Source organism: Acomys russatus, chromosome 11, assembly GCF_903995435.1.
Source record: "Acomys russatus chromosome 11, mAcoRus1.1, whole genome shotgun sequence".
Taxonomy (NCBI): Eukaryota; Metazoa; Chordata; class Mammalia; order Rodentia; family Muridae; genus Acomys; species Acomys russatus.
The window spans coordinates 37,640,957-37,664,942 of NC_067147.1; the positions used below are offsets into that span (position 1 = coordinate 37,640,957).

Consider the following 23,986-nt stretch of genomic DNA (forward strand, 5'->3'; position numbering starts at 1 on the left):
GTTTGATAGTTTAAACGCTTCCTTCCTCCCTAAGAAACATCCACGTCACTTGGCCCCCAAGTAACTCGTTTTCTTCCCACACAGAACATTTCAGTGCATTCTCCTTGCACACCCTCGCCTCCATGCACATCACCAATACATCTTCCCTAGGTCAAACTTTTAATATTCTTCCTGGCCTCGAACTCAGAGATCTCTCAGCCTCTGCCTTCCAAGTGTTTGGTTAAAGGTGTGTGCCACCACCGCATAGTGCTCTCTAACTTTCATTTGGGCTTGTTGTAGTTTCTTGTGAAAGACCATAAAGCAAAGGGTAAGAAATAGCCGGGGGGCGGGGGGGGGGGGGGGGGGGGGGCGGGAGATAGAGAGATGGCTCAGAGGTTAAGAGCACTCACTGCTCTTCTAAAGGTCCTGAGTTCAATTCCCAAGAACCACACTATGGCTCACAACCATCTACAACGAAATCTGGTGCCCTCTTCTGACCTGCAGATGTTACATGCAGGCAGAACACTGTATACATAATAAATAAATCTTTAAAAAAAAAAAAGAAAGAAAAGAAAGAGAAATAGCCGGTAGATTTGGCCAAGTGGAAGTCACTGGCAACCTTCACGAAGTTGCAGCCACTGGAGTGAGAGCTCAGCTGAGCGGCATCCCGATTGGCCCCGCTCTGTAGTGTGACTCCTGTAAACTCCTCCTTAGTCCCTCAATAACTCGCAACGAAATTCCCATTCTGAGCCTTTACATTTGTAGTTTCTTCCCCATGACCAATCCTTCCTCCAGGCAATCATATGTTCTTGTTTCTCCGGAATTCAGATGTCTGTAAAATGAGCTTCTGAAATATTAAGCTATTTAAATAGTAGCCCCTCCCGTCTATCCCCCTACTTTTCGCTTTTTGCTTAACTGTGTCACTATCTGAATGTTTCCGTCTACTGGACTTCTCCCCACGCACGAAAGCTCTGTGAGGACAGGGTTTTGTTTTGACGCCACTGCAACGTCAAAGAGCAGCGTCCGACAAAGATGGATATTCGGTAAACATCTGTACGATTAACAGTCTAAAACGCAAAGGCTACCACCAAGAACGTGCGCGCACAATCAAACTACAGAGTTTGCGCTCTAGAGCTCCCGCGCGTTCTAACCGAACGCCCCCTTTTTAGGAGACATACGGTAGGGCTTCCGCCCGGGTTCAACCCTCACTCAACTCTCGGGAAGGAGGGGCGGAGGGTTATGTCATCCTTCCGCGCCGGCCTGCCCCGCGACGCGCCGGCGGCTGGCGCAGCCCTTCGCTCGCCCGGCCTCCCCCTCCCTGGTTCGGCGCTCGGGTTCCGCCATGGAATCCAACAAGGATGAAGCCGAGCGTTGTATCAGCATCGCCCTCAAGGCCATCCAAAGCAACCAGCCCGAGCGGGCGCTGCGCTTCTTAGACAAGGCACAGCGGCTGTACCCGACGCCACGAGTCAGCGGTGAGTGGGAGGCGCCGCAGGGACCGAGGGGGACATTAGCACGGAATGGGGGGAATACGGGAACGGACCGACCGGAGCAGTTGGCGGAGATGGGGGGAGGGGCGGCGAGGCGCGGCTACGCCTGCGCACTGGTGCGCGCGGGTGCTGCTGGGATTTGTAGTCCCGCGGTCTCGTACTCTCTAGGATGCTGTACCCCTGGAGGCCCCTGAGGACGTGGCTCTCAATCCTTTCCAGTGTTTGTGGAACCCTCTGATATATGAGGTTTCTGGGAAGGAGACGCGCTGGGAGACCAGACGAAGGGAACTCAAGTGGAAACGAAAGCAAACTACTTTTCCCAGGGGGCTGTTCGGTGGCCCAGGGCCAGTGCCCGGCCTGGGAAATATTATAGTTCAGGAAAATAAACATAACTATTCTAAGAGAGAATGGGTTCTAGAGAGGGAAAAAATTCCTAGAAAGGGACCTTCGGATCTTCATTCCCTCGAACCAGAGAACCTTTAGGCAACATAAGCCACTCCAACTCGCAGTTCTTCCTGCAGTCTCTTGCACGCAGAGTTCCGGGGTGGATGAATTGTTGAAGAACCCGGTCTCAGGCACCCCATCCGACCTTCTTTCTCCAACAGGCCTGGGTGGCGGGTCTTATGGATTGCTATGGCTGCTGAGTACCAGGCAGCTGAGGAGCCTGGGCCTGAGACCTCCCAAACCAGAGAGAGAATAGTGAGCTTCTCTCCGCTACCCATCGGCCCACTTTACCTGGTAGTCCCCCTATTTTGCGTCGGTAACCTAAGTTCTCAAAGAAATATCTTCATACCATTCGGAAAGGAGAAAGACACAGGGTTTATGCCTGTGGGCTTAGTAAACTCTCTGACATGTAGCAGGCTTTCAGAGTTGAGACCCACGTCTCGTCATGACTGCCGCGCTGTGACATTTCTGAACTTGGGTTTCTTCGTTTGGCAGTTTAGGGAGTTGGAAAAGATAATGCATATAACACGAATACCCATAGAGCTTTTCAGTGTAGTGAGTTCTTTCTCATTTGTTGTGTCACCGATCCTGCACTGTTAAGACAGAACACGGCCATTATATCTTTTGTAGATGAGGCAATACCTCAGCGATAAGGGACTTAGGATATGACACAGCTAGAAATTGGAAAGCCCTGAGACTCCATAAATGTTTATTGAAATGAAACGGGGAGCAGCAACCTGCCTCTCACCTTCCCTGACCACGTTTGGGAATAGAGAAAGAGGAGTGCCAGCCGAAGAGGCGGCTGAATTCCTGAACTTTCCTCCCTCCTGACTCTGCAGGTTGATCTTTGGCCTCTTTGCCTCCATTAGGAGAGAGCTGCAGTGTGAACTTACCAGCCTGCTCTGATAACTTGCTCAAGGTGCCCCTGCTATAGGATAATTCCCTCTTTATAAATGGGGAGCATTGGCAGTGTGCAAACTGTCAGAATTCCGTCTGATTACTGTTGGGAGCTGAGGAGTAGTTAAGAAAGCTGATAAAATAGGGCCTTTAGGGCATGTCAGAAGCCACCTGTGCTAGTTCAGGAACGTGGACAGGGTGTCCTTCCAGGGCTTCGTGTGTGTGTGTGTGTGTGTGTGTGTGTGTGTGTGTGTGTGTGTGTGTGTGTGTGTGTACAGGCTTATGTGGAAGTCAGAGGATAACTTGGTGACTCGAGTAAATTGTATCCTTCCATCTTGTGTGGTCCCAAGGATCAAGCTCCCAGGCCTGTCAGTCAGTAAGTACCTTCCCTATTTAAGCCACCTCAAAGGCCCACCTGTTGGATATTGTTATGTCTTTGCTGGATAGAATATATGTCTCATAAACTAACAGCAGCCTTGCCTGAGCAGACAAAGATGTAAGGTTACTTTAGGCCAGGGATAGGGCAATCTTGGTTAAAAAGTATTAGGTGGCTGTCTATACTCAGGGTTTGGATAGAAGTTCGTTCAGAGCATTCATTCAGTACAACAGATTGTTGCAGGTATGGTGACCCATGCCTGTGATCCCTGAGCTCAGGAGGTGAGGCAAGAGGATTGCCTCAAGTTTGAGGTCAACTGGGCTACATAGCAAGACCTTGTCTTAAAAGAAAAAAAAAAAAAATAGGGCCAGGTGTGGTGGCACACGCCTTTAATCCCAGCACTCGGGAGGCAGAGGCAGGTGGATCTTTGTGAGTTCGAGGCCAGCCTGGTCTACAAAGGGAGTCCAGGACAGACAAGAATACACAGAGAAACTCCGTCTTGAAAAACAAAACCAAAAAAAAGTAGCTGATGTTGAGAATCTATTTTGTTTTTGCCTGCAAAGTTCGTTGGTTGATGGCAAGTGGTATTAGCAGGATTGGCAAGATCCACAAGAAAGCAGGCTTACAGGGAAAAAGATTGCAAGGCACATGATAACAGTGACTTAACCCTGTCCCCCAAAAAATAGCCACGTTCATTTAGATGCTGAGGACGTAAGGGTGGTTATAAAAAAAATTATTTAAAAATCCAGTCTTTGGCACCTGTGAGTTCACAGTCTTGAGGGATGGGAGGGGGTGCAGGATAATCCCCGACCATCATAGTAGAAGCTGTTGGGAGCACGGCAAGGAGGGCGCACAAACAGTCTTGTCTCACAGAGGGAAAGGCCCGCCGGGGGAAGACCTGGAGGCCAGAAGTTTGAAAAGGTTTGGGCAGTGATTGTGTAGAAGGTAATTTAGAGGCAAGTGAGGGAGGAGTTTATAATATAGAGGATTGAAGTGAGAAAATGAAGTGAGGCGAGACTGTGGCCTCCATCCCTGCTGGACAAGATACTCTCACTTTGTTCTACCTAGAGGAAACTAAAGAGGTTTGGTTTGTTGCTGAGGTCTGTCGTACCTGACAAGTCCACTTGGAAGGTAGAGTGCCAGGCATAACAAAGCCCACGCAGGCTATGTAGCCGGTATGCGTTGGAGTTAGCCTGGTCTGGGAGAGGCCAAAAAGAGGTAAGGAATAAGTTTCTTAAAAGAAAACAGGACAAAGCCAGGTATGGTGGTGCATGCCTCGAATCCCAGCAGTGAGGAGGCCAGGCAGTAGATTGTTTGACACAAGCATGGACTATATTATAGTGAGACTGTTGGAGGGAGGGAGGGGGAAAGGAGGGGGACCAGGCCTAAAAAGGCTGATGAGAGGGACAGTGGCCCAAATAGGTTAGGACATGATGACATAGGAGGGATGAAAAGATAAAGCACCATTGTGTGGTGATGATGCGACTTAGATGGGTGCTGGGAATCAGAGTCAACCTTTGTGGCCTAAAAAAGCCCAAGCTGAGAAAGTAGATCGGCAGAGGTTGACAGGATGGAAAATGCCAGTGGGACATTTCTGGGGAGCCACCGGCCTAGAACCCAAGAGACAGTGCCAGGTTCCAGATGAAAGATGTTATCACCAGCTTGTTGACACTCTTTGTAAACGTGTACTGCTGAGGTCACTGTGGGAAGGTGTGGAGCATGGAGAGGCTGTTTTTGCTGGACAGCCATGCATCACACCTGCCCTCAGCCAGTGGGAATGAGACAGCAGCAACAGAGTAGTCCTGAGAGAAGGCGGAGGCTGTAGCCATGGAGATGTCAGGTGTGCAAGGGCCAGGTGAGAAAAGATGGAGAGCCAGAATAGAGGCCTTGTTGGTCATTGAAAGGTAAAAGAGGGTGATGGGAGGGGTTGGGAAAAGTGTCCCAACAGAAGCTGAAGACCCTCCCAGGGTACCTTTCTCCATGGAGAAGAGGAGAGGCCTTGAAACCTCTGCTGTAGGGGCAGGACAAGGAGGACACCACAACTGGGTAACGGCATTGTGGAACAGGAACAAGACTGCTGGGAGGCCACAGCAGAAGTGACAGTGTCTTTTCTGGGAGTTTTCCTTTTTTTAAAAAAAGGTCTGGCTGGCCTGGAACTCACTTTGTAGACCAGGCCAAGCTGGAGCTCAGAGGTCTGGCTGCCTTTGCCTCCCAAGCGCTGGGGTTAAGCCTATGTCACCATGTCCAACTTTTTTCTGGGATGTTCTATCCAGCATCTGTTGGCCTGATGGCCAGTGGCTTCGCCTGATACTTAGTGAAGTGGCTGAAAGAACTGGGCACAGTGGAGACATGGTGGCATATGTCTGTAATCACAGAGCTTTGGGGGCGGCCAGGAGACAAGAGGCCCTTACATTCCAGGTCAGTGTAGACTACACAGTGAGGATCTGTCTCAAAGAAAATAGAAGATAGCAGATTTTGCTGGGAGGCCTTGAGAATACAATTAGGCCTCAGTTTCCCCTGCAAAGAGAGAGTTGGCTGGGTGAGGACCTGCAGTTCATGTTACCCAAGCTTCTATAAAGTGACTCCTGTGCAGTCTGGGCAATCAGAAAGGCCACCCCGACATGGCCGTGGGAGAAGAGGAGAAGCTTGATCACCAAGGGGTTTGGGCTTTCCGGGTCAGTGGGAAAGAGAATTCTAGTACCAGCAAAGTGCAGGGTGGAGTTGTCCGCTTAGGTCAGTCTACCCTTGTCACCCCCAGTCTCCCCGTGCCCTTTATCTTATTGAATCGTATTTGTTCCTCCAAGCACCCAGGGGCAGGGGTCAAGCATGCAGTGAGGAACTAGCGATGGTTGCCAACGCACACCACTGAATGCCAAAGGCTCTTTCCCCATTCTGAACTCTTTCCTTGACTCACTTTGAGTGCCACAGGCACTAAAGGGTCAGGAACAGGTCATTTATGACAGTTGCTAGCCACTTGCTAAGCCCTGTAGATACCTGCGGACACCTGCAGACCTTCTCTGCTGCCCTTAGGAGGTAAATGTCCAGAGAAGCTATGTTAATTTATCCAGTACCACCCTGCTAGCAAATAGCCAGTCAGAGTCTGTCTCCACACTGTCATGAGGAAGGCAGAAAGTCTTGGCAGCTATAAGTCCTCCACTAGTTGTCAGCTGCCCCATGGCCTTCTCTTACTGATATCTAACCCTTTTGTTTGTTTTTATTTTTGAGACAAGGTCTCTCTATGTAGCCCTGGGTGTCCTAGAACTTGCCTTGTAGGCTGGGCTGTACTCAAACTCTCAAAGATATGCCTGCCTCTGCCTCTCGAGTGCTAAGATTAAAGGTATGAGCTATCATACCAGGCTCTTTGTCTGATTGGCTTTTAACTTTTTGGTTTTTCAAGACAGGATTTCTCACAGATCCTCCTGCCTCTCTGCCTCCCCAGTGCTAGGATTAAAGGCATGTGCCACCACTGCCTCACCATTTTTTTTTTTTTTTTCTTTAAATAAATTAGTGCTGAAACAACAGCTTCTCATTGTGGTGGCCAGGCTGGCCTCAAACCCCTGGACCTCAGCAGTCTTCATGCTTCAGAGACCATGGTTCACACCTCCGTGGTTCACTGGTCTTAGGCACAGCCAAAGCTAAGGCTAACATTAAGCTGGCCTGTTACGTAACTCCTTTGTGTCATTGCATCTTATCAGCCTCTGTGTCACAGGGGATGTCACGATGAGTCAGGATGAGACCATCACATGCTGCAGGCCTGTTGGGGGTATCCAGACCAGTAGGGAGACCTGCTTGGTAGCAATCAGAAGTCTTCCATTTCTCAACTCAACCCGGAACCCTCTGGACAATGCTGAGCATTTGATGCTGCAGTGTGGGGAAGTTAAAGTGGCTGAGCAATGGAACTGCCTCAAAAGCTTCCAGAATCTTTGCTGAGGAGTACACGTGCAGGCCTCTGCCCTCCGACCTGTGCAGCTGTGTTGATTAGATCACTAGTGATACTGCCCTTAGGACATGCGCAGCAGGCTGGGCTAGGACCACAGACAACTTCCAAGAGATCAAAAACAGGCTGCCTGGTTCAAAACTACTGGGAGCCAGCTCCTCCTTCGGTTTTCAGAACCAGCCCCTCTTCGTCTGTTGGTTTCTTCCTTTGCCTCCACTGTTGCCTCGTGTCTTGTGACATTGCTCAGGACTGAGATCTGGCTACCTCTCTGTTGGCCTGAGCCACTCTAGGCACCCCCAGCCCGACCCATAGCTTCCTTCTCCTTCCCCAGCCAGCTGCTCCTGGCCAGTTGGCCACCCAAGTTGTGATATTTTGAATCTGATGCCCTGCCAGTCTCCAGACCATATGTACATGTTATCTTATTTCATCCTCATGCCATCACTCTGAGGAAACTGAGATGCCAACAAGTATCAGAGATGAGCCAGGGTCATGCTACTGTGCTAGTAAGTGGCAGAGTTGTAAACAGGATCTGGCCTCTGTGAACATAACAGAGGTCCCCCAAACGAGATACAGTCTGGGACAGCCACAGAGTTAAAGAGTAGGGACCTGACTTTAATCCCAGCACTCGGGAGGCAGAGGCAGGTAAATCTCTGAGTTCGACGTCAGCCTGGTCTACAAAGTGAGTCCAGGATAGCCAAGGCTACACAAAAACAAAACCCTGTCTCAAAAAAATAAAACAAACCAAAAGAGTGGGGACCTGTGTACCTCTGCCACAGTAGTGCTGGCACAACACCTTCTCCCTGAGGGGCCTGGCAGTGGGTGATGACACTGCTCCTCTGAAGCTGCTGTAATTATTAAGTGAACTAATTTTTACAGAGCATTGTGGTGGTGCCTACCTGCCACAGACTGAGCGCACAGTAACAGAAACAGCTCTTAAAGTCAGCTGAATCTGACACACTGGTAAGCTCAGCACTTGAGAGGATCATAATCTGGGGCCAGCCTTGACTACATAGCAAAACTGCCTCCAAAACAGGAAAGAAAAAAGATGATTGTTGCTAATCGCGTTTGTTTGAGATAACATCCTGTCCTGTGGCCCAGGCTCTCCTTGTAGTCCCAAGCTGGCCTCCAGCTCAAAATCCTGCCTCCGGGACAGCCACAGAGTGGGGACCTGAGCTGAGTGTGGTGGTGCACACCTTTAATCCCAGCACTTGGGAGGCAGAGGCAGGAAGATCACTGTGAGTTCAAGGCCAGCCTGATCTATAAAGGGAGTCCAGGACAACCAAGGCTAACACAGAAAGACCCTGTCTTAAAAAAAACAAACCAAAACCAAAACAAAAACAAAAACAAAATTCTCCTGCCTCAGCATCCCAAAAACTAGGATCATGGCCAGGCAGTGGTGGCGCACACCTTTAATCCCAGCACTCAAGAGGCAGAAGCAGGCAGATCTCTGAGTTCAAAGACAGTCAGGGCTGCACAGAGAAACTGGAGGGTGTGAGGAAGGGCTGGGATTACAGGGTTGCACCACTATGCCAGCTACTAATGCGTCTCCAGGTACTCCTTTCTCAGTCCAAGCCTGCACTCCGCAAACCCTGCTGTCAGCTCCTCTGTTTGAATTGCCCAATCCCAGGGAGATGGCACAAGTTTTCTGCACTGAGACGGCCACAGCTGGGGTGCTCAGTGCTCAGTTCCCAGCGAGCACTGGGATGTGTGGTGGTGCAGCGCCGTGACACCTGAGAAGGAGGCTGGATCTTGTCTGAGAAGTACCACCATTTTTCCTTGGCTCACAGGTATCCTGGGTCTCAACAAGGATCTAGGTACATGTTTTCCCAGGGGCCTGTCAACAGCTTTGGAATTTACCAGCCAGGACACTGCAGCCTCACACAACTGCACATTTGTTAGAGTTTGTGGATGCTCAGTCAGGAGGAACCAAAAGCTTGGATTTCAGTCACCCTGATCCCATTTTAGGGTGACAGTAAACATCTCCTATAGACCCCAGCGAAGTAGATCATTTGACATGGCCAGCTATTTAAGATATATAACAACAGGGCTGGAGAGATGGCTCAGCAGTTGTTAAGAGCACTAGCTGCTCTTGCAGAGGACCCAGGTTCAATTCCCAGCACCCACATTGTGGCTTACAAGCATCTGTAACTCCAGTCCGAGGGTATCTGTGGATACCAAGATATATGTGCAGATAAAACACCTGAACACATAAAATAAATATGCATAAGCAATAATAGTGGGGGCTTGGTGGCACACACCTGTAATCCCAGCACTCAGGAAGTGGAAGCAGGAAGTCTATCCTCAGCTTCATAGAGAATTGGAAGCTAGCCTGGTCTACATTAGACCCTGTCTAAGTAAATAAACTATAAATAACAGCTGCTGGGGGAATAGCTTTATGGTAGAGCATTTGCCTCTTGGGGTCAAAGTCCTGGGTTCAATCCCTAGTAGCACAAAGAAAAACCTAGCAGTAGAAATGAGCACCCAGGGATCTTTCCAGGTCTTCTGGGACAGACTCACTTCCCCCACTCCTCATCACTGCTAAGCAAAGGCTCCAGGAATCCTCCTCCCCACCAATCCCACTGAATCAGACAGGTTGCTAGCGGCCCCACGGCAGAAGACTGTGCCCTCCCTCCCAGCAGAGGATGTGGGCCAAGGTGTTGTTCTTTGGTAGAGTGCTTGCTCAGCATGTTGGTCTCCAATATGTAAAGAGTAAAATTGATTTAAGATGGATCCCGGTGAGGTAGGTCGTGCTTGCAATCACTTCACAGGAAAAAGGGTATTCAAGGTTATTCTTGGCTATATAGGGAGCTCAATGCTAGACTGGGCTACATGAGACTCTGTCTCAAAAATGGCCAAAAATAAATAAGACCACCTATTCTCTAGAATTATACATTTAAAGCGTTAAGATTGGAAGCTGGAGGCAGGCATGGTGGCTGTAATCCCAGCACTCAGGAGTTAGAAGCAGGTGGATCACTGTGAGTTCTAAACCAGCCTAGTCTACAAAGTGAGTTCAGCACAGCCAAGGCTACACAGAGAAACCCTGTCTCAAAAAAGATTGGGAGCTGGGGGATAGCTACTAAGTCCGTGAAGTCCTGGCCATTAAGAATGATGACCTGGCCTGTGGTGGCACACAGCAATAAGATCAGGAGTTCAAGGTCAGCTTGAGCTACACATGTAAAAAATGAGGGCCTGAGCTGGGTGTGGCGGCGCATGCCTTTGATCCCAGCCCTTGGGAGGCAGAGGCAGGTGATTGCTGTAGAGTCCAGGACAGCCAAGGTTACACAGAGAAACCAGAAAAAAAAAAAAAAAAAAGAATGAGGGCCTGAATTCAGACCCCCAGCAGCCAACAAAGCAGGGTTGTACACGAACACTGGGGAGAAGAGAAGGCGCCCCTGGTCGACCTCTGGCCTACACACACAAAAGGTTAAGGTGGTAAGTTTTATGTTTTTACCACAATGAGAAAAAAAACTATTGTGTTTTCAACTAAAGGAAATAATACTATTGTATCTAAACTAGGAACATTGAACAGTTTTATAATTCTGATGTACTGTGTTAATAAGCAAATAGAATATTTAAACTAGGAAACATTAAGATTAACATTAACTTCAACTTAGTGTTAGTTCTGTACCAATAGTACTCATTTAATATTAAAGCATTTTAAAGAGGCAGCATAAAAATAGAAAACACAACAGGAAGCGATGCTGAGGACCAAGTGTTCCAGACCGTGTGATATAGTGCTAAGCAAAGAGCGATAGGTCTGGCTGGGTCAGGAGAAACAAAATGGTTCATAAAACAACAAGAGCCTAGTAAAGCAAACAAGCACACTGAAAGAAATGTCAAGCCTGGCATGGTGGCACACTCCTATAGTCCAGCACTTGGGAAGCTGAGTAAAAACACAAAACAAAAAACCCCAACAATAATAAAAACAAAAATAAAGGTAACTGAATTCTAGATCAGATCCTACTTGGTTCACTAGTTAGACTCAAAAGTGTGTGTTTGTTTGTTTATGGCAGGGTCTTACTGTGCATCCCTGGCTGGCCTGGAATGATTCTCTCTCTCTCTCTCTCTCTCTCTCTCTCTCTCTCTCTCTCTCTCTCTCTCTCTCCTCTCTCTCCTCTCTTCTCTCTCTCTCCCCTCTCCCTCCTCTCTCCCTCCCTCTCTCCCTCCTCTCTCCTCTCTCTCTCCTCCTCTCCTCTCTCCTCTCCCCTCTCCTCTCCTCTCCTCTCCCCTCCCCTCTCCTCTCCTCTCCTCTCCTCTCCTCTCCTCTCTCCTCTCCTCTCCTCTCTCCTCTCATATAGATTCTGGGGATCAAGTTCCGGTCCTCCCTTAGGCTTGGCTGCAGGTTCATTTCCCTCCCCTACCCCTGCTGAGCCAATCTCACCGGGTTTCTTTTGTTGTTTTGGTTGGGGGGTGGGAAGGCAGTTGAGTGTAGTCTCACACCTGTAGGTCTGTCTGGCCTAGAACTCACCAAATCCACAAGCTGGCCTGAAACTCAGAGAGGTCCCCCTGCCCCTTCCTTTGCCTCCTGAGTGCTTGAACTGAAGGCGTACACCTCCACCCCCCAGTTCCTCTTGTTTTTCGATTGTCTGTCTGTTGAGCCAGGGGCTCTCACACACCTAGTCTGGCCTGAGACTACGAGGGAAACCCAAGAGCCAGGATTTTAAGAACTGGGGTTAAAGTGTGTGTCGTCACCATAATGTATGTAGTAGTGCTGGGCCTTCAGGCATGTTAGCAGACACCGTACCAACTGGCAAGTGGGTTTTGTAAACTTAAGAAAATGAATGCAGAGCCGGGCGTGGTGGCGCACGCCTTTAATCCCAGCACTCGAGAGGCAGAGGCAGGCGGATCGCTGTGAGTTCGAGGCCAGCCTGGTCTACAAAGTGAGTCCAGGATGGCCAAGGCTACACAGAGAAACCCTGTCTCGAAAAACCAAAAAAAAAAAAAATAATAATAATAATAATAAAAAATAACAATAAAAAAATGAATGCATATATAAATAGAGCATCAGAAAATGAGGAAGGCAGTTAGTTACATGAATCACATGGATTGATTATAAAATTAATATTGCTAATATGTTAAAAGTTATATTCTTCCTATTTCTGAGTGCTGAGGCTCCTAAAAGAACAGGTCCACATCAGGAAAGCAGTGGCCTTGTTGGAAATGACCCCTCAGTGCCTTCTTTCTCCTTGTAGCTCTGATCGAGTCCCTCAACCAGAAACCACAGTCTGCCGGTGATCAACCTCAACCCACAGACACAGCCCACACCACCCACAAGAAGGCAGGCGGGACTGAAACCCCCTCAGCCAACGGCGAGGCAGGAGGAGGAGAGAGCACCAAAGGCTATACCTCAGAGCAGGTGGCAGCTGTGAAAAGGTAGAGGCCATGGGATGGCGGGAACTGGGGAGGGTCGTGGGAGATGGAGGAGGTCCAGCTTCTTCTCCCACAGGGTGGGAGCCAGGTCTCACCACCCACCCCTCACCATAACTGCTGACAGTACAAACCAGAGATATTGCCAGCCCCTGCCTTCCTCTGCCCTTGGCCACCAGCCCTAAGCCTCCCACAGCTCTGTTTGTCACATACAGACACCACCATCTTGCCCCCACCCCCCACTCAAACAAAGACCTTTTCAGACCAGAGCCTGTGGGCAAGAGGCCACCGAGGCGGGGTAGCCTGGCAGAGTGAAGCTCTCCCAGGCCTGACACCACCAGCCAGGACCACTCAGGATTAGACCCTCCCTCTCAGCCGTCCTTTCTTCCACTAGTTCACCTCAGAATTATTCTGAGGTCAAGCTCACTCCTGACAAGTAAGCTGAGTATGACCAAGTGTGACCAAGTAGTTTGTCATAAGCAGGCAGTTTCGACTATACACACCCAACAGCTACAGCGGATAGAAGCAGACTTAAGGGTCAGGAAGTTCTAGAGAACCCCCCAAATGTGGGTCCTCCAAGGCCAGAAGGGGAGAAAGTGGCCTTTCGTGGGGGTTTTTTGTCTTTGCTTTTGTTTTTTAAGTTTTTCGAGACAGGGTTTCTCTGTGTAGCCTTGGCTGTCGTGGACTTACTTTTTAGACCAGCCTGGCCTCAAACTCACAGCGATCCATCTGCTTCTGCCTCCCAAGTGCTGGGGTTAAAGGCGTGCACGACCACACCTGGCGAAGCGGCCTTTCTTTAGAGTCCTGTGCTTTGGGACGCCATGGGCAGGACACACCTTCCCCAGTTAAAAGACAAGCACAGTCCTTCAAAGGCAGCTTCCAGCCGGTAGAAGGAACGGGTACTGGCCTGGGCAAAGATAGCAGTCACCACATCAAGGCCTCAGTGTACTCCTAGCCTTTCCAGCGGGCCCTGCCCAGCTCTCCAGGCCAAGGAGCACCCCGTGGCTTCCTTGCCTCTCAAGTCGAACAGCTGACCCGAATCTGGTCCCCACCCCTGCCCACAGCAATGTGCCTCACGCTGCTTGTTCCCACACCTCACTGAGGCACCCTGTCACGGTCGTCTTCCTGTTCCAGGGTCAAGCAGTGTAAAGATTACTATGAGATCCTAGGGGTGAGCAGAAGTGCCTCCGATGAGGACCTGAAGAAAGCCTACCGCAAGCTGGCCCTCAAGTTCCATCCAGATAAGAACCGTGCACCCGGTGCCACCGAAGCTTTCAAAGGTAAGCCAGCCTGCGGTGTTGGGGGCTCTGTTAGCTTGCTTGCTCGTCTCTCTGTGTAGCCTGGCCTGGCCTGCAACTCACAATGATGCCTCTGCCCTCTGGCCTCGGCCTCTGTTGTGCTGGAATAAAAGGTGTGTGTACCTCCAAGCCCAGCCATTTTGGTGTTTTTCGTTCCTGTCTTAGAACACAGGGCCGAGAGGCTTTCCCAGGAAGTGGGGGCAGAAGAATGTGGTCTCACGTGTAATTGTACAACTGTTCCCTGAGAAAGTTCCAGTAGCCGCCTCTAGGCATATAGACTAGCAGGTCTCACACAGTGCCCACCTGTGTCTTTTTCCTCCTCGTTTTCAGAGTTACAGTAGAGGAGTCAGAAGGGTTGCGGTGGCAGCACCTGGGGCAGAAGCAGACTCCTAACTTGGTCATCTGGCAACAATCCCTGTACTGAGGGGCAGGGCACCCCTTCCCAGGAGGGCTTCTTCAGGACAGGCAGCCAGCTTCCCACTTTCCACAACCTGTCCCAGGCCTGCACTGGGGACAAAGCATCTACTGAGCTCACCCACCTTTTGACTTGTGGAGTGGGTGTATCACCTCTGGCCAGAATCATAAGCTATGTTTTAGGTGTTTAGATTTTCATCTCTCCTCTCTGGCACTCATGTGCCCTGCCTCCATGCCAGCCCTGTGTTGCTGGGCCTTGCATTTTCTTGGTCCCTAGGTATTATTCCCTTTGGGGCATACTGTGGGTGACTGGGAGCCTTGTTGTGTGGTACTGGGTCAAGTAGGAAGCCTGTGACAGAGCGGCACAGCCTTGTCAGGTGGGAAAGGAGGATTCCACCTTCCCTCCCATGGACAACCAGCACTGAAACAAGCCTGCAGCCCACTGCTGTGCGCGAAGGGAGCACAGGGAAGGCAAGCCCTGGAAGGCACTGGCTTTCGGCCCTGGGAGCTCTAGTGAGGAGGCCCCAGTGCCAGATAGAAAATAGCAGCTGGGTCCTAGGCCCTGGGGAAAACAGGCTCATCCTGGCCACACACCAGACACAGGAGTCTCCACCAGAAGCAGTATCTCCTGCTCTCCTGTTTACAACAAGGGCCTCCTCGTGTGTCTGTTATTTTGGGTCGCACTGACTTCAGGGTTGTATTACCCATGGGCACCCCACGAGATGAGAGTGTACAGGAGACATTCTGTAACACCAGTGAAAGACCTGAAACAACATACCTGCAGCAGGTGTGTGCGATCATGCCTACAACTCAGCGTAAATGCAGGAGGATAAAAAATTGGAGGGCACCAGGCATGTGGTGCACGCCTGTAATCCCAGCACTTAGGAGACAGAGGCAGGTGGATCTCTGTAAGTTCGAGGCTAACCTGATCTACAAAGTGAGTCCAGGACAGCCAAGGCTACACAGAAACCCTGTCTCAAGAAACAAACAAGCAAAACAAATTGGAGGGCAAACTGGGCTATTGAGTGATTGATGGGCCATTCTGGCCGTTTAGGTGAGGTTTCTCCTCACAGCCTTGCTTAGGGGTGCTCCTGCTCATCTGTTCCCCAGCCTTGCCCAACAAGCAAATTGCCTCTGCCTCTAAGTCCTCCTTCCCCTGAGACCTGAAGGAAGCAAGCTCATGCCCATGTTAAGGCCTGATCTTTTCTCCCCTTCCAGCCATCGGCACAGCATATGCGGTTCTCAGCAACCCAGAGAAAAGGAAGCAATATGACCAGTTTGGTGATGACAAGAGCCAGGCTGCCCGGCATGGCCACAGCCATGGGGACTTCCACCGAGGCTTTGAGGCCGACATCTCCCCTGAAGACCTCTTTAACATGTTCTTTGGTGGTGGCTTTCCTTCCAGTAAGTCCACAGCCAGCTCCCCCCAGCGGTGACGGCGGGGTATGTTCGCCGCAGCCCCTAACGCATGTTTCCACCTTTCAGGTAACGTCCACGTCTACAGCAATGGCCGAATGCGGTACACCTACCAGCAAAGGCAGGACCGCAGGGAGAACCAGGGCGATGTGAGTGACAAGGCCACACCCGGTCCCCCAGGGGATGGACCTGGAGGAGGGAGTTTTGACCCACTTAATACTCTCAACATTCTGAAGCCAAGAAGCCGTCCTTGCTCTTTCCTAGTGCCGTTCTTCCTAGGGACACCAGAGGGAGCCACACTCCATGCTGTGTAATAATTCGGCTTCTATCCGAGAGCATAAAACTTGTCCACCTCGGGCAGCTCTAGTGTGAATAGCTTTTATGAAGTTGTTTGTTCTTAAGACTGAGGTAACATTTTCTGAGTACTGGAGGGTTAAAGCATCGTGGGGTAAAGCATCGTGAGAGAATAAAAAGGCCTTCGTAGGTATTCAGCTTTCTAAAAAAGAGAGTTAAGGCTTTATACCAGGCAGTGCTTTAGGTGCATTTGGGATGCCACAGAGCACCACAGCGATGATCTGGCTAGGACCCGAAAACTGCCAACAGCTAGTAGAGAGCATTAAACAGAGGGACGCATCCTTGCATTTGCTCACCCTCCCTTCACCTCTCTCTCTCCTCCTCCCCCCTCCCTTCACCTGTCTCTCTCTCTCTTCTCCCCTCTCTCCCTCCCTTCACCTCTCTCTCCTCCTTCCCCCCTCTCCCTCCCTTCACCTCTCTTTCCTCCTCTCCCTCTCTTCCCCTTCCTCTCTCCCCTTGGATTTACCATGCAGTTGAAAATGACCTTGAACTCCTGCTGTCCCTGCCTCTACCTTACAAATACTGGGGTTATTCTTGGGTCACAATGCCTAACATATGTGCTTTGTTGGAGGTGGCCTTGGCTTTGGTTTGTTTTGTTTGTTTGTTTGTTTGTTTGTTTATTACATACATGTTGTTCTGCCTGCATGTGAGCCAGCAGGCCAGAGAGGGCACCAGATCTCAGTATAGATGGCTACAAAACACCATGTGGTTTCCGGAAATTGAACTCAGGACCTTCGAAAAAACAGCCAGTGTTCTTAACCTCTGAGCCATCTCTCCAGCCCTCGGTTTTGGGTTTTGAGACAGAGTCTCACTATGTAGCTCTGGTTGGCCTAGAACTTGCTCTGTAGACTAGCTGGTCCGGTACTTGGGTGTCTGCTGAGTGCTGGGACTAAAGGTTTGTGTCACCACCCCCAGCACCGGTTTTGCTTGAGACAGAATTTTCTGTGTAACCCTGGCTGCTCTGGACCTCCCATTGTCAACCGTTCTGCTGTCCCTGCTCCACAGTGCTGGGACCATAGGCATATCTTTACATCTGACAGAGAAGAGTTGTTTGTTTCTGCTTGTCCTTTTTTTTTTTTTCCCCTAAGAATCACATCCAAAGCCTTGTGGGTACTGGAAGAGCTCCATAGCACTGACTACATCTCAACCCTTTAATCGTACTCTTTTCTATCAGCAATATATTTGTGTGGCTTGAAATTCAAAAGGTGTGGATTGTGGGAGTCTGCCTCCCCGGGCCTGCCTTTCTTCTCCAGGAGACGCACCTCCACTCATTCCTTGCTGTCTGCATATACCTTGTGCTCCCAGCAGCTGCTTTGCCTTTTTCTGGAAATGCTGTCAAATGAAGGAGCTTGTGCCCTAGGGGAGACCTTTGGGAGTGAAGGGAGGATCGCACAACCACCTAGGTGCCCTTATGGTCCGAGCACTGACCATAGCTCTCTTGCCTTCAGGGCGGGCTAGGAGTGTTTGTCCAGCTGATGCCCATCCTCATCCTCATCCTCGTGTCAGCACTCAGCCAGCTCATGGTGTCCAGTCCACCGTACAGTCTGAGCCTGAGACCGTGAGTACTTGCCTCTGGGCCAGGTCCCAGCAGATGCCCAATCATAGTACTAAAAGATGGCTTAGGTCAACGGGCATACTGCCCCTGAGCCGAGCCCCTTAGACTGTCAAGGCTCAGAGGCCCCTCAGAAAATACAGAAGAAGCTCCAGGCCTTTCCTTGAAGCAACAGCTCACATACACTGGCCTGCATGACTTCAGGAATGTGACCCCCCACCACCATCCCCACCTCTGCTGACCCTACATGTCCTCTGCTCTTAAAATCTGTTTGAACAGGGTTTAGTCGATCGGAGAAGGGTGGCTTTGCACCCTTGATTCTGCATTGAGACCTGTGACCCCAGATAAGCTATGTAACCTTGGTTCCCCCGTCTGTAAAGTGGGAACAATAGCATCCACCTCCCTGTAAGAATTACTGAGTAATGTGCGTCCATGAGATGTCCTGCTCATTGGAAGGGCTCAGCGGTGTTTGTTGAGGAGACATCAATCTCAAGTGCCAATGGTTAACTTGGATGACTTAGTTGACTCTAAGGTGTCAGTGCCTGGTCCTCAGCTTCTGCTGATGCAAGCCCTCAGCTCCAGTCCCTTGGCCTGCCACAGCCTGCAGACTCAGCAGCCCCCTCCTCCGCCAGCAGGGGCCAGAGTTGGCCTCGGCTCCTCCAGCAACCCTGCTTGCCTTGAAGCTGATTAACCCTCTTCAGCAGCTAGAAGGACAAGATAAAGACTGCAGAATGCTGGGGCTGCCCTGCCCTGAGCAGTGGCTCCTGTGAGGTGTTGTGGCTTCTCCTGCCCACACCCCCTGTGGCTGCATAGTCTTCCTCACATTTTTTTCCTTTTTGGGTTTTCTTTTTTTGTGGGGTTAGGAGTAAACACCTAACTTGTGCTAGCATACAATTCTATTAGAGAGACAGCTCATGGCTCCAGGCCAGCCTAAGGCTCCTGTGAGCTTAGAAACATGGAAGGCAAAGACCAGCTTTCCAGACCAGGGCCTCTCCCCACATGCCCTGTTCTCAACAGAGCACTAAAGGAGGGGTTGGCATAGGGCTGGGTCACTCACGCAGTGGGGTGCTCTGCCTTTGCCACAGACTTTTGTTTTGGGGAGCCAGTGAGTTCCTGCTGCAGTGAAGGAGGGAGCCCTTTGTTCCTATGGCCTGTGTGGCACCTCCTGCCACTGAGCCATCACCCTTCCAGCTGTCCACTTTGTGCCTGGTGTGTTTCTGGTCAGGTCGGTGGGCCATATCCACAAGCGAGTCACTGACCACCTGGGCGTCGTGTACTACGTGTCCGACACCTTCTCTGAAGAGTACACGGGCTCCAGCCTCAAAACAGTTGAGCGGAATGTGGAAGACGATTATATCGCCAACCTCCGGAACAACTGCTGGAAAGAAAAGCAACAGAGTGAGTGCACGTGTGTGCATGTGTGTGCCCTAATGTGTTGTGTGTACCTGTGGAGACATTTGTTCGGGAGCGTGGGAGGGTGGGGGCGGTAGTGGTGGTGGTAGTTGGAGAGGCATAGCAGGGACCATGCTTGAGAATAAAAAAAACCCTTCTCTGGTGCTGTGTGGACCCAACACACAGCACTGCCCTGTGCCAGCCACCTGCCTGCCAGGACCTGAACTCCACTCCTGAGTTCCTCTGGGCCGGCCAACCCAGGGCCATTTGACAGTTTCATTAAGGTCCTCGTGAGTCACTGGCACCTGTCATTGTAGTTGTTAGAGGTGAATGTATGAGACAGATTGGGGGCTGGAGAGATGGCTCAGTGGTTAAGAGCTCCAACTGCTCTTCCAGAGGTCCTGAGTTCAAGTTCCAGCAACCACATGGTGGCTCACAACCATCTGTAATGGAATCTGATCCCCTCTTCTGGTGTGCATGAAAACAGAGCACTCATTAAATAAATAAATAAATATTTTTTTAAAAAGAGAGAGAGACAGATTGGAAACCCCTGGCCACCCGCTGATCATGTGCCCAGTCTGTCTGTGGGACCCTGGTCCTGTCTTCCTGTCCCCTCCCAGGAAGCCGGTTCTGGTCCTATCTAACTGTTTCCCCGTGGGCTCAGGCAGGTAAACTCTACGAGGTCCAGGGGCCCTGACCTTGCCCTGTGTCTTTGCAGAAGAAGGCTTGCTGTACCGGGCCCGATACTTTGGTGACACAGACATGTACCACAGAGCACAGAAGATGGGCACCCCGAGCTGCAGTCGGCTGTCAGAGGTGCAGGCCTCCCTGCATGGATAGTTCTGGGCCAGCCACACCACCCAGGTCCAAGTATGAGCCAGGGCTGCTTCTTAGCTGCAACTCCTGGCAGCCTTGGCCTTGGTCATAAGCAGAGGAGAGAGGGAGGGAGGGAGGGAGGCTGGTGATGATGCCAGAGACTTTCTTCATCTTCACTGTCCTGACACTTCCAACCTCTTTCAGAGATGAGGCAGCTCTGGGCACCTTGGGAAACTGAGACCTATGGTGGACCCTCCAGGCACCCTGCCCCACTGACCCTGTTCTCCCTTCCCCTCTCCATGGCTGGGGTAGTGAAGGAGGTACCCAAAAGCCAGACAGAGTCAGGGCCTGTGGTTCTTTGACCTCCTCCAATAATCAAGCCCTCAGCCCTTTCCCAAGCCTGGCTTTTGTTGCTTGTGCATTCACGTATTCCTGGGTCTAAGACAGCCCCTCACATACAGTGCCCCAGTGGAGTCAAGAAGACCCATGGGGAGTGAGTGGGCAGGAGGCCATCCCCCTCTATCCTTCCAGGCAGGAGGACATGGAGCAAGATGAACCAGCCCGTTAATGGGCAGGAGAGGTGTGGGCCCTGACCACTCTCTCTCTGGTAGGCTGTGAGGCCCTTGGCTCCAATGCTCTGCACCTGGAAGCCATGAGCATCCGGCCCCACCCAGGCACCTCTCCTGTGGTCTTGAAGAAGGGAACAAAAGGTCACAAGTTCAGGGTCAAAAGCAGCCACTTGAGCACTAGAAGGGTGGGGAAAAGTGAACGTGCTATTAACAGGCACCCCACCCCCACCCTTTCCCATGTGTGGGTAATGGGCTCCATGCCCATACCCAGAGAGAGTAGCCTGGTTCAAGCCCAAAGGAGGGTGGGCAGGGCCAGCAGCTCTTTGGATGGGTACCCTGCCCACCCTCTCTTTGCCTGTGTCCCTTGTCACAGAGCCAGCCACAAACTGCTCCAAGGCCACTCGCTAGCTAATGTCAGCTCTGGGGCAGCTCATCACTGCAGAGGGGTTGCGGCAGGGCCAGCTGCTGGATTGTGAGGCTCACCTAACTGTTCCTCTCTCCTCCACAGACTATGAAATCCCTGGAGAATTTTTGGTGACACACACTGAGCCAACCAAGGTGATGGACTGTATATTTAAGGAAAGACATACACAGAAAACATTTAAATGGAACTGGAGGCCGAACATGGCACAACCGCCCTCTCTCAGCCAGCGAGTGCAGAAAGCTCTTAGGACAGACAGAAAGCCTGCTACGGGGCTGCTTCCTCCCCTCCCAGGGCTGGCAAGAAGCTCCACATCACTGGCTCCTAGGATACCGAAACCATGGCAACGAAAGTAGAATGTAAAACTTGCAGCAAATGCCTATGGGGAAGGACTGGGGGAGGGGACACCCCACTGTCTCTCCTCTTGCTCCCAAGAGCCACCACTAGTCACCTCACTGGAAAGCCAGGCAGAGGCAGGCTTTGGGCCAAGGAACAGAGAGGAGAGAATTCCGGAGAACATAACTTAGAAATGCATACGTATGTATATATATCTATTTATATGTAAATAGACATATATAAAGATATATATATAAAGTCTTTTTAAACTATGCAGGGATTGGGTTAAGATTTTCAGCTGATTTCTTCCATATTTTAGAAAATGAGGCCTGTTTGGGAAGGCAGCCTGGTTTTCAAAAGCTAACAGAAAGTCAAGTCAAATGCTCTTAGCATCACCCTTAGCCCCAGCCTGACTTAGATGGCAGCAGTAATCATGGTGGTATAAATCCATAGAAAACTTTGAGAGGTCTCCAGGCTTATGGCTAAGGCAGGGGGAGCAAGCTGGAGATAGCTGGTCAGTACTGGGCCACAGTAGAGTCCCCACCCAGAGCCTACTGGGATGAGCCCAGCTCCTCAAGCTGTTTCCTCCCTGGCCAGCCTCAGGTGGGCTCTCTGCCCTAGTGCCCAGGAACCCTGCAGCCAGTTCCCCACCCAAGTCCCCAGGTGGGTTTGCCTTACAGGTGCCACAGGGCACAGCTCCACCATTGCCAACAGGTTTTCTCTAAGTTGTGCACCAAGGACTCCAGAAGGCTCTTCCTCCAGAAGTTGCCCCAGGACCTGAGTGCAGACGAGCTTGTGAAGAGGAGCCAGTGCTATGGGCGCCTGTCTTCGCTTCCACAGTGGACTCCACCAGGCTGCTTCCGTTCATTGGATGCGCAGTCCACCAGAACCAGAATGGCATTCCCCTTCAGATGAGGATTCTTCTCAAAACAGCCACTGCTGCCAGGGGAACGAGGGAGGTGTGACCTCCCACAGTTATAATGGGCCTTTGGGAATTGCCATTTCTCCTAGTTTTCCTATGGTGGGGGGTGTGCTGTGGCACCTGCGGACTTCCAAAGCCTTACTTCTCCAAGCTGCCAAAAGCAAAGAGGTGGTTTTATAATGCCCACACTAGGCTAGGTCATACTATCTCGCTCTATCTCTCTATACTCTCGATCTAGTCTCTCTCTAGCCTCATCTCTCTCTCTCTCTGCTTCCCCTCTCCCTCTTCTCTTCTCTTCTTTCTCTCTCTCTCTCTCTCTCTCTCTCTCTCTCTCTCTCTCTCTCTCTCTCTCTCTCTCTCCTCTCGCTCTCTTTTAAAATACAACCCCCTAACAATAGGATTCTTGCTGGGAAAGGAAGTTTGGTTAGGAATTGTCAAATCTGGTTTGTTTGCTTTTTTAACAAGGTCCCACCCTGCAATGAAGTGGCCACCCTGGCCTAGAAATAATAAGAACTGGACGCAAGCCCGAGTACCCCACCCACAGTGGCCCTGGTGCTCTGCCTCCCACCACCCCAACTGTCCCTAGAGGGGCTGAGCCATGTGCAATAAGAACATAGATCCTAAAGGATCCCCCTGAGAAGCTGTATTTCTTGAATTAGAATTCTGATATTGTACATCTATAAATATATGTTTACTATGTGATTGGCAGTGGTGGGTCTGCATTGAGCAGGGGATGGGGCAGGGAGCAGCCACCAGTTACTATAGACACAATCCAAGCCTGTGCCTCAGGAGTGGCATGCCTGACCCTCCTGATATAGGGTATGGAGGTCAGATGACTCTGGGCTGCAGTATGTGGTCTGCCAGACAGCTGTCCTAGATGGGGACCTGCCCACCGCACCCCGACACATTCTGTTTTCACTGTCACTAGGCAGGTGCCCACTGCTGAGCTGGAACATGGGGAAAATTCCCAAGTGGGTTTTGCCATCTGTGGTCCGCAATCTTCCTTGCCACCGCCTCCACTCCCTGGGAGATGGGGAAAGCTAACACTGAGGCAGCCTGGGGCTCCGGGTGAGTGAACAGCAGATCTGCCCGGCCTCCCGGAGACAAGGCCAGCAGTGGTGAGTGGCGGGCCCAGGCCCCTCCCGCAGGCACACCAGCCAAAGGCAGGCGGGCTGCCTGGTGGTGCCACCGCAGCCTGGAATCTCATTGGCTGTCCCCGAGCAGGGTCACTGCAGCCTGCCCCCAGCCTGCAAGCTGCCACTTGTTAGCTTCACTTGGCAGAGGGGGAGCCAGCTTCCTGCCCCCCACCCTCCCTGACCAACTAAACAGTTACGTGAGCCAGAAAGGGTGGGGCGCCACCCATCTGCAGCAAAAAAAAAAAAAAAAAAGAAGCTTTGAGCAGTCTGCTCCGCCCACTGTCACGTGGCAAGAAAAGCCCTGCTGGGCCTCAGGGATCTGCCTGCTATCTCCTTGCCCACCAGGAGCTGGACCATGGGACCAGGAACACGCACCTGGCCTGGTTTTTTTGCTAGTCACGTCACCTGGCTGGCTGGGGCAGGTGTACATAGTGCCGACATTTGATACTGCCTCAGGAGCAGCTCAGGTCCCTCTCAGACCGTATGGCAGTGAGTCAGCCCATTTCCCAGAGCTGGAAACTAACGTGTTAGAAGTCAGGTGACCCAGGGGTCTTCTGGAAGCTGTTGTGTTTGTATGTTTGGAGTCTAGCAAAATGATCATTCTGCAGAGTCACTTAAGTCAAATTTACTGTGTCTGACATCATGTGGGTTCGGCTTGGTTTGGCATTTTGTGAGATGGCCTCACTCTATGACCCTGGCTGGCTTGGAACTCGCTGTGTAGACAATTTACAAGAGTGACCCTCCTGCCTCTGCCTCCCAAGTGCCAGAAATTACAGGTAGAAACCATGTATCTGGTGATCTTGATGACCATTCTGAGTTTCTTCTTTCTTTCTTCGAGACAGGGTCTCTCTGTTAGCCTCGGCTGTCCTG

General features: G+C 51.1%; 1 protein-coding gene across 3 annotated transcripts; it reads left to right on the top strand.

Moving 5' to 3' along the window:
• Positions 1-1,229: 1,229 nt before the first annotated feature.
• Positions 1,230-22,086, top strand: Dnajb12 (DnaJ heat shock protein family (Hsp40) member B12). 3 transcript variants are annotated; one of them, XM_051153094.1, is made up of 9 exons: positions 1,230-1,454; positions 12,316-12,496; positions 13,625-13,770; positions 15,421-15,606; positions 15,688-15,767; positions 17,421-17,530; positions 18,750-18,922; positions 19,635-19,732; positions 20,810-22,086. In XM_051153094.1, the coding sequence occupies exons 1-9, from the start codon at positions 1,322-1,324 to the stop codon at positions 20,837-20,839; spliced, it is 1,137 nt and encodes a 378-aa protein (XP_051009051.1). In that variant the 5' UTR covers positions 1,230-1,321; the 3' UTR covers positions 20,840-22,086. The 3 variants fall into 3 exon arrangements, with proteins under 3 accessions (XP_051009051.1, XP_051009049.1, XP_051009050.1); XM_051153092.1 differs by having other exon boundaries at positions 1,235-1,454; positions 19,635-19,786; XM_051153093.1 differs by having other exon boundaries at positions 1,235-1,454; positions 19,635-19,780.
• The last annotated feature ends 1,900 nt before the right edge of the window (positions 22,087-23,986 follow it).